Genomic DNA, 10,463 nt, shown 5'->3' on the forward strand with positions numbered 1-10,463 from the left:
ACCTAGCATTCTAATGCACTGTTGGTAGAAAAACTAAATAAATAAACAAATGTCATAAATATCCATTAGCCTGGCATTTCCCCTTTTTATAATTTATTCTATAAAAACACTCCCACAGTACCTAGGCACATATCCAATGACACTCACTTAGCATTGCTTCTATCAACAATAAAAAAAAAGACAATAAGGGAAATGTCCATCAATATCAAATTGTTAAAGTAAACCACAATAGTCCTTATATAAAGAAATACTGCACAGCTGTTATAGAGACTGAAGTATGTATATGCATCAACTTGGAGCAATCTTCAAGGGTACATAGTTAAACAAAAGAAAGAAAACTGTAAAATAGCATGTGTAATATACACAAAAAAATTGGAGAACCATGCATGAAAGCTGATGGTAGTCACCTTTGGGTGTATTAAAAGCAATCTAAGGTATAAACTGTGTTTTCGTAATGTTTCCATGTCATAGAAGGAAGTCATTAATGTAATAACTTGTTTTAAGACCTTTTAAAATGTTACTTCTTAAATGCTTCATAGGAACTTTACAATGGCGCCATAAACAATTAGGTTTTTAAAATAGGTTTCATTCAACAAAATGTTGTTTCAGAACAGCCCTATTTCATAGAACAAAGGTGAAACAAGTGTGAATTATGGTTTCAAAAATTTACATAGAAGTCTTGCAAACCTAACAAAAGTAAAAATTAATTCCAACATGAGTGTTTTTCCACAGGATTTTCTTTTTTATTTTAACCACAAAGGGATCTTTTAGGAAATCATATATAGTGTTATAAATCTTCCCAAAGTTTAATATTTCTTATCTTTTTATTCTATGTTCAAATAAAATTAAATACTTTCATCAGCATGTAGATTATGACCCCATTTCTATAAACTGTTCATCTATCCTTCTACCTGAACGCATGCAAAGGCTAATGTTCACCTAACATTAACAATGGTCATTTCTGAGTAATGATGGTCATTTCTGAGTGATGAATGTTGGGTAATTTTACTTACTTCTTTGTATTCTTCTAAATTGTCCAAATTACGCGTATATGTCATTTACATAATAAGTCTTTTTAAATATTTATTTTTAACTAGCTATTGTCCTTTACCTCCTTTAGGTTTTGGTTATTATCTTTTGAAAATTCATGACACTCTAAGGCACTAATTTTTAAACTTCTGAGCTCTAATGACTAGTCCATAAAAAAACAAGACAAAAGAACAATGTACAACATCATGAAACAACTTAAGACTTAAAAGTAAGTTTCATGTTTAAAACACAGTCCTGCTCCGCAGTCACCTGGGTTAGGAACATCTGTGCAACACATTACCTCCGTGATGTGCCACGTAACAGAGCTCAAATTCACATATATAAATTCCTCGTCTTAATCTACAGGCCCAGAGGCTAGGCTACCAGAAATCATAAAGTATTAGGTAGATTAGCTATTAAAATTGAGAAAGCTAACAAAAATAATGGCAAAGTTACAGAGGCAAGGAATTGGTAGGTGGAAGGTAGAGGAGGAAAAAAAAGAGCCAGAGGGTATTTCAGAGCTCAGTATCTACCTCTAAGTTTCTAGGGGAAAACAAAGCCTTTTTAAGCCACTAGAAATATTTCATGAATGCTTCCAAATATTTCAATAAATTATAGACATTTAAAATTAAAATAAAACTCTCATTCTACATCCACCTATAAATAAATTTATAAAGGATAAAAAAATCAACTCACCTGCCTGTCGTACTGGGAATTCCACATGATCAGAGACTATAATCCGAAGTAAACTGGGGGCAAAATTGATAATCTTGTAGGACTGAAATTATAAAGAAATGTTTTATAAAATAGGGAAATATGAGTATCTTATAAGTTAGCACCTGTTATGGAATACATTACTGTCCAAATAAAGGAAAAACTATTTTAAATTGAGACAAACCCTTCTAGGCAAAATGAAGATTATTAAAATACTTCAAGTCAAAAAATTTTCCTGAGCAGAAACTGATCAATAAAAGAATCTGAACATTTTGATGATTTTTGAACATATTGTCAGAATGGTCTCCAGAAAGGATATAGCAATGTACACGCCCAACAGCAGCATATGATAGTGTCCATCTATCTAATACAGGTATCATCATTGCTTCAAAACTTTAAAATTTTATGAATGTTTTAAATTGCATTTTCTCTGTTACTAAGGAGGTTGGATGTCTTCCTCTTTGTTGGCTGTTTCTTCTACAAATTCCTTACTCCCTTTATCCTTTTGTAAATGGAGTATTTATTCTTAATATATTCTACAAACTATTTATGAATTTAAAATTGCAATCTTTTATTTGCCCTATACATGGCAAGTGTTTGTTCCTAGATTATTTGTGCCTCAATTTTGTTTATGGTATTTTTGACAAACAGAAAACACAAAAACAAGGGCCACAGGAAATAGGAGATCCAACAGAGCAAAACAGACAAGATAATGTAACACAGTTGAGCATGAGCTATGGAGAGAAGCCAGTCCAGATTGGAACAGCGTGACTCACGAGACTGTGTTGAGCATGTTGTCATCACCAGCTGCCCTCTACTGCTGTACTGTCTTTTAAACTTAATGCCTAAGTGAGCCTACATGGATGAAGTTCCTGCTCTGCCCTGTGGCCTGGGTCACTCCACCCCACAAGTGTGCTCTACTTTGAATTGCTCCTGAGTTTGGCCATAGTGACCTTAGAAGCAGAAAAATACAGAGCATCCATTCCTTCTGATCACATTATATCCAGATGTATAGTACCTGGACTATATTACAGTCCTGTCACATTCTCAGAGCCCACATATGCCTTTGTCCACTAACATTCATTTGAAAAGATTCAAATACCAGTGAGGCCAAACCAGACAATGACCCAGAGAATCTATTCAGCTCACCCTTCTCCTCAGAGCCTGGATCTCTGAGGAGATCCAGGGACAGGTTTGGGCATATTGCTCATTTTTTTCAACTAAAATAGTATCCAGAAAGATAAATGTTTGATTCGAAAATTAATTTGGAGAAAAGTAGCATTTTAAAAGTATTAATCCTTTTCATCCAAGAACATTGTGCTTTCCAAATCTTCCTATATCCCTTTCAAAAATGTGAATTATAATTGTTCTTCCTTTCATCCTGTGTAGTCTTCAGATCTCAAATATGTGGCATGTAAATTTGTTTATCCATAATTGAAACCATTAGGATTTTAAAGCAGTTTTTAAGAAAACAGATTTGTTCTAATAAGTTTATAGGAAGGCAAAATTAACACAGATTCAGCCCAGCTTTCACCTTCTACATATATATTATAACTCATGTTTATAACTTTCTAAATACTGAAAGATCTTGTCATGAATCAAAGATTAAAACATCGATATAGTTTATTCTAATAATTAAAAAACTGACTTCAGTTATTTGTTAAAAAATATTATTCTGGGATTTCCAGCTTTCTGGAATCCCCTCCCACACGGTGGGAGAGTAAAAAATATATATATATTATTCCACACACCCAAAATAACCTTTACACTTAAATAAATGCTACTTATTTGAAAGTAATATACTTATTACAGAGACTACTTTTATTTCAACACTGTTGCCATTGTAAACATTTTGAAACTTCCTTTTTTGCAACTGTTGCCATTTTTAAAAATTTCAGAAACCTTGTCTTCTTTCAACATTGATTCAGTCTCTGATAATGTGACCAGCTAAAACAGTCAGAGATAAATTCAGCTATATTTTCATACTACTTTACTCAGAAATAGTTGCCCAATTTCTTTGTGCCTCTTCAGGCTTCTTGTTTCTAAAAAATAAACAAGATTAATTTCTCAATGATTTCCTGAGGATATTTTGTATCTGTGAAGTTTTCTGCAATTAAGCAGTTTGCTTAACTAAATTCTGCATTTATGAGAACTCATAAAGCAAAAAACCGATGTTCTCCTTCCATCCTCTGACTCACTGCTCCACTGCATTAACCTTTCTAGTCCTCCAGCACACCAAGGTGAGGGCCTTTTCTGAACTCTTATTCCCTCTGTACTTCTCTCAGTTCTTTGCCTGGCCCATTACTTCACAATATCCAACACTCTGTTCAATGTCATTCTTCAGAGAATGACTATACATCCCAACACTCTTGCTCCAGCTTTACTCTCTACAGCACTTATGACCTGAAATTATATTAGTTACTTGTCTGTATCCCCAACTCCATGGGAACAAACTCTTATACTAATATCTGCAATATATTAACAACTCAATAAATATATCTACTGTTGATATAAACAAATTCTCTTAATCAAAGGTAATGAAAATGGTATGTATGCATGCACAGAAAGCAGAGATTCCAAAGCTTGGCAATGAAAGTAAAAACTTATTTCCCTATCAAGGCCATGTGAAGGATAATTTGTTAAAAGATGACACCTTTCTGGATGAATTACTTAAGCAAGATACCTACCCATTCCTATTTCTCTACACTGCCACTAATGGGACTTCTGGTCTGTAGACAATGAGGAAGATGTGTAAGATTCACTCAATATCCTGAGATAAAACTGAAAGTGCATTTTCCCATACTAACAATATTACAAATAGCAGTCAGAGAGCTAGTCACTAGTAACAGAAAAATGTTGGCCTGAAAAAAATATATAGCTCCAAATGAGAATGTATCCATTGGAACACAGACTGTTGTGCAAAAAGCTGCTTACTTTTCTAAACAGCAATTGACAGATGCATCAGTATACTGCAGAAGTTGCTCCCATTTCCAATGCAGAGCATACTTGCTAAGGGGACACCGAAAGTGAGAAAGGTGGGCCATAATCACTTATGGTGATTTACTCACCCACTTATCCAACAAAGTCGGATGTTACAGTGGTGGCAAAGGGCAAGCATGCAAAACCCATCATCATAACCATGTTTTACTACATGGCTAGGTGACATTATTTTTTTGTTCTACTTACAGCTGATTCAAAAAGCCTTAAAGCATATCACTATGCTTTATGTAAAACATAAATGCTATATGAGTAGTATAGCAATAAGCTACCTTTAGAAATTGCTGGGGAAATCATGGTCTGTGATGAGGTGGGACACTATGGGGCAGGGCAGAGTGATGATGGAATGGATTTGGATTGAAATACCATGATGAGTCTATGGCCATACCACCCTGAATGTGCCGCTTTTGTCTATACTATGAAACAAAATAGGATTGGGTCTTCAATGTCTCCTAGTTCTGCAGCCTTTCTCACATACTTTTTCCACTTCAATCACACCAACTGTGCTTATATACTGATGAATCAGAAAGAAATGAAAGTTAAGTGAAGGGGAGGAAAAGTGTAACCTGATATCAAAGATATATGTTCCCTATCAACACTATCAAAGGACCACCCGGTCTCATTGTGAGAAGAAGGGGTTCATAAACAGGCCAACTTCCCTATTCATACTAGTAGATTGCAAATTCAGCTCCTGTTTTGTTCTTCCTAACTAACCCCTGGATTACTATTCTTCCAGCCAGCCAACATACAGTACTTTTACTCTGCAAACCCTGGGACAGGTACTGACTTTAACTTCCCCCTATTCTGAGTGACAGTCCTTTTCTTTTTGAGGCACCAATACATTATCTTTGGGCATTAGTTCAACCCAACCTCCTCTTCATCGGCAGTGTTTTCACTCTCCCTTTTCTCTCTGGGGAATCCTGCATTCATACCTACTCCAAACTACACCTAGATTTCCTATTAAAATAATCCCTTTCAAAGATTCCCAACACGCAGCCGCTTTTTAAAGTCAATTCCAACAGAAACATTTACTTAGAACGGTCACACTTTAGGAGGCACACACAGAATCACCTGGGGGAGCTAGTTAAAATACAAGTGGGCCCCACCCCCAGAGTTTCTGATTTGTTAAGTCTGGAGTGAAGCCCCATAATTTGCATAATTTGTAAGTTCTCAGGTGATGTCGAAGCGCCAGGTCCTGGGCAACGCTTTGAGAACCGCTGATTTTGGAATATTTATATTTTACAGGTCATCACAACCTCAAACAGCTGTCGCTCCATCCCAGGGGTAAATCTTAATTCCCACTTTTTAGTAAGAGGTATGTGATTCTTAAGTACCGGTAAGGAAGAAGAAATAAGATAGAGTTTGGGATCATTAAACTTTTGATGTGTGGGGATAACGCTGGAAAGACGTCAGGAACAGGAGACGGAGGAAAAAAGAAAAGTCTTACGCATTTTAGCATTTATAAGAAATTATTCCAAACACATCTTACTTGGATGTGTCTTAGATCAGGCAGTAACACCATGAAAACTGCCTATTCTTCCCCAGCAGCACTGCCCAGCGCTCCGCAAAACTCGGCCAGTCGGTGTCAAAACAGTCCTGCCAACCAGACAGGAGGAGGCAGTGGGCAGCGTGCTCCACAGCAACACCTAAAAAGGGCTGGGTTTGGAGAAAAGCTGAACTCAGATTTAATTGTAAGTAAAATTCCCACCTGCTCCCCAGTCAGCGAACCTAAGGAACAGAAATCACACCCTGAAAACACTAGTACAGATTAAAAAACTGCTTCTTGCGGACCAAGTAGGCTGAACAAACTGCACCGGAGAAGGAAGACGACACGAAAAGGTGCAAAGGTGGCCAACAGGTGCGCGAGCTGCTCGGCAAAGATCCGGGAAGCCCGGCTCCACTGGACCGGGGGACACGGGGGGCGGGGGGCGGAGTGCGGGACCCGCTGAGAGGCGTCAGTCCCAGCCCGGTGTGGGCGAAGACAAGGGGCGCCGCGGAGGGGGAGCCCGGCCAGCCGGCAGGGGCGCAGCTTCGGCGGAAGAGGGGCGCCGAAGGCCCTCTCCTCACCTGGTTGAGCTCGTTCTCGGCTACAATCCGCAACTTCGGGTCAATGGTGCCCTTCAGCGCCTGGATGATCCGGTTGAGGTCCATCTCCCCGGGTGGGGGCTCCGCGGCCCCCGGACCAGTAGGCCGGACTGCAGCTTTAATTTTCTTTTGATCCTCTCAGCCTCCTCTTCCGCGCCCTCGGATTACCTCACTCCCCACCCCCCTCCACCGTCGCCACCTGCGGCCACTTGCTGCGCCACTCTGACTCCGCGCCCCCTGTCCTCCCTTTTTCCCCCCGACAACTCGCTCTCCATTCACCCTTTTACGACAACCGGTGGGAGGCGGGAGAAGGAAGAAGAGGAAGCAGAGCTTCCTTTACGGCGGCCTCTTCCCCCGGGCGTGATGCTAAGACCGCCTCCTGTCGGCGGCCGCCATGCTGCTGTACGGAAAGCGGCCTCGGCTGCTTTCCCGGAGAGGATCCTGCGCTCCCGAAATCCGGCAGGCGGCCGCCATGCTTCCGTATGGTAAACAGCCTCTCCCCTTCCCCGCCCCCACCCTTCCCAGGTGTAGAAACTTGAGCTGGCCCCTCTCCTCACAGCTGTTTACAAATTAAGCGTATCTGGATGGTGTGACACTTTTTGTTAGTCCGAGAACTGTATGGGAATCGGAACTGGGCCTGTTCCAAGACAGACTTGTTGGGATCTTCAAATCATGTACCTTACAGGAGGACAGGCTTCTTCCGTGTGTGGAAGCCATCATTCATTCATTCATTCATTCATTCGCTTTCACTGAACATTTGTTAAACATATATTCCTGAACCATAGTACTGGGATTTTTGGTACCACATTATAACGATGAATTCCATGCAAGTTAATGTGAAGTAACACAACCTGATAGAAGAGGCTAAACAGATAGATAGATAGATAGATAGATAGATAGATAGATAGATAGATAACTTACAGTGTAGAAATCATAAGGGAGTGCTGGGAAGAGCGTGATCCCTTTAAATGATAGGGAAGAGGGAAGTGAACTGCTGGGTAGAGAAGGGTGTGGTGCCTGGCTAGGACTCCATCGCCACAGACCTAGGTGAGGATAGGCACTCCTGCCTTCCGGCCCAACTGTTGCATTTCCCAAGATCACCCCGGCCTGCCGCGCCCCCATTCTGTGCCTACAAAAACCCGAGACTCTAGCAGGCAGAAACACAAGCAGTCAGACGTCCAGAGAAGCTTATGGGCGGAACAAGAGGAGCATGCTGGCACATCTGCAGGCCATCCCCTGGCAGAATGATGCAGAGTTTGGCCAGGGCAGTCGGAAAAGAGCCGGGGCCACCAAGCAACCCAACTCCAGGGGATAAACCGTCTCCCTTCTGAGTCCCTCATCTGATGAGAACTACTTCCACTCAATAAAACTTTGCACTCATTCCCCAACCCCACGTGTGATCCAATTCTTCTGGTACACCAAGGCAAGAACCTAGGAAACAGCTCTCTGTCCTTGCGACAAGGTAGAGGGTCTAATTAAGCTGGTTAACACAAGCCTATAGACAAACTAAAAGAGCACCTTGTAACACACACAACCTGGGGCTTCAGGAGCTGTAAATATTCCTAGACACTGCTGTGGGGTCGGAGTCCCACAGCCTGCCCATCTGTATGCTCCTCTAGAGGTTTGAAGGTAGCCACACCCTGACTCTATACACCCTGCGAGGGGTACAAGGGAACCTCTCCCATTTCAGAAACACAGAGGTCACAGAAACTGATAACTACATGCTTGAGCATTTTCTGAAAAATTTTCAGACCTTCTCAGAAAAGTAGTGAAAGGCAAAGAGAAAAGTTACACTGTTTCTGTCCACTGTGGCCATATCTGGCGCCACAATTTCAATGGCATAAAAATATTAAGGAGCTTGTTTTTCCTGAGGTTAACACAGGAGAGTTCTAATTACATTTAGTAAAGATGATGATGTGGGCAAAACACAGCTAAGGGGATGTGATCTTTTCAGGAACAGATAATTAAGATAGATCGGTTCAATTAACAGTTCAATCAAGAGAGTAGAAAATGTGGCTGAAAACTTGGTGGCTTGAAAGCTTCCCCCTCAGATGCAAAAGTGCTTCGCAGTGAATTTAACATATCTGATTGCTTCCAGTATTGCCCCTCTTTAATCCATTATTCATGTTGTCATCAGAGGAAAGTTTCTGAAAGGTTAATATTGCTATGTCTGATCCTTGATTTCTCATCAATTTCAAGATAACATGCAAACTCCTTAGCACTCAGGAGTCTCACGAACACTATTTTACTAACCCACTCTCCTGGACATCATCATTGTCTAAAATTCTTTTTACCTCTGAAAATCTTAACTCCAATATCCCTTTTTATAATTAGAACCAATTCTTCCATTTCTCTTTTCCTGAAAAATTCTAAGCTTGCTTTCCAGCTCAATCACTACTTCAGTTCTTAGTCTATCCATTACTGACTACATATCATTTTCTGCTATTAAACCCCCAATTCAGCTTCTTTAAGTCTAGCCTTGACCCACTGTGCAAACTGACATCACTACAAATATGTGTTCTTTAATTGGGCACTACCATCCTATTCCTTGCCTTTAATTAGCACCATTTTCCATTCCCTCAGTGGCCGATTCAACTCTCAGGACTCTTCTTAAGCTCCCTACCCCTTCTCACCCTACCCTATAAAGATGAGCAAAGCCCCCAAGCACAACTCACTCAGGAACAAATTCATCTCTGCTTACCCTTCTTCATCTCCTCTCCAGTATGAACCCAGTTGTCTCCCATCTCCTCCAGGATCCTGTTCCATAAATCTCTCCTCTCTTCATTTTTTCATTAAAATAAATTTTAGTCATTATAATGTGCTCATTGTTGACAAAGTGTAAGATTTTTTTTCCTTCATTTGCAGCCTCTTTCCCTCCACTGATTCAACCTCGGCCTAAAAACTTTCCCCCAGCTAAAAAATAATCTTCAGTAATGCTCTCTAATTATTGCTCATTCTTTTCCACTTTATTCCAAAGAATGGTCTTCATTCATTGTGTCAACTTAACTTCTATTCATGCTTCAACTGCCTATCCCCAGGCATTTCCCATGAAAACTGCCAAGCAAAGATGAACACCGACCCCTTTTGGAGCATACCAAATGCAGAGACATTTTTAGTTCTCATCTTAAATTGTCCCTCTCATATGTGTGTGTGTGTGTGTATAAAAAGCGACTGAGAGATTGGGGGAGGGGGTCTCACTGCCATTGCCTAGGCTATAGTGTAGTGACATGATCACTGTTCACTGCAGCCTCAACCTCCCAGGCTCAGGTAATTCTCCCACTTCAGCCTCCTGAGTAGCTGGGACTATAGGCACATGCCACCATGCCTGGCTTGTTTTATTTTTAGTAGAGACAAGGTTTTCACCATGTTGTTCAGGCTGGTCTTTAACTCCTAGGCACAAGCAACCTGGCAGCCTCAGCCCCTCAGAGTGCTGGTAGTACAGATGTGAGCCACTACACCCAGCCTCTAATATCTGCTATCATATTTCATGCTATTTTAAAATTATCTCTTTTCTTATTTTCTCTTACAGAATATATTCCTAACCCTTTGATTACTCAATCGCCCAACTCTTAAAACTGACACTTCTCAGGACTCTGTCCTCAGCCATCTTCTCTTTTTCATCATCCCATTCTTGAGTC

At 40.5% G+C, this 10,463-nt stretch overlaps 1 protein-coding gene across 4 annotated transcripts in view; it reads right to left on the bottom strand.

Annotated features, from left to right (window-relative positions):
- IPO8 (importin 8) overlaps positions 1–9,683 on the bottom strand; it is a 74,636-nt gene extending 64,953 nt beyond the window's left edge. Inside the window, exons 1-2 of one of the 4 annotated variants that reach the window (XM_012458438.3) lie at positions 9,527–9,683; positions 1,726–1,807 (exon numbers count right to left, since the gene is read on the bottom strand). Coding sequence is in view for 3 of the 4 variants with exons in the window: in XM_012458436.3 (XP_012313859.1) it covers positions 1,726–1,807; positions 6,808–6,891 (166 nt within the window). In the remaining variant the exon portion in view is untranslated. Of the gene's footprint in view, positions 1–1,725; positions 1,808–6,229; positions 6,292–6,807; positions 7,114–9,526 lie in introns of those variants that run through there. The other 3 variants (XM_012458436.3, XM_012458439.3, XM_012458437.3) reach the window with 3 other exon arrangements.
- Between the last annotated feature and the right edge of the window lie 780 nt (positions 9,684–10,463).

The sequence above is a fragment of the Aotus nancymaae genome, unplaced genomic scaffold (assembly GCF_030222135.1).
Source record: "Aotus nancymaae isolate 86718 unplaced genomic scaffold, 86718_ANA_hifiasm-v0.15.2.pri h1tg000016l, whole genome shotgun sequence".
In the NCBI taxonomy this organism is placed as follows: Eukaryota; Metazoa; Chordata; class Mammalia; order Primates; family Aotidae; genus Aotus; species Aotus nancymaae.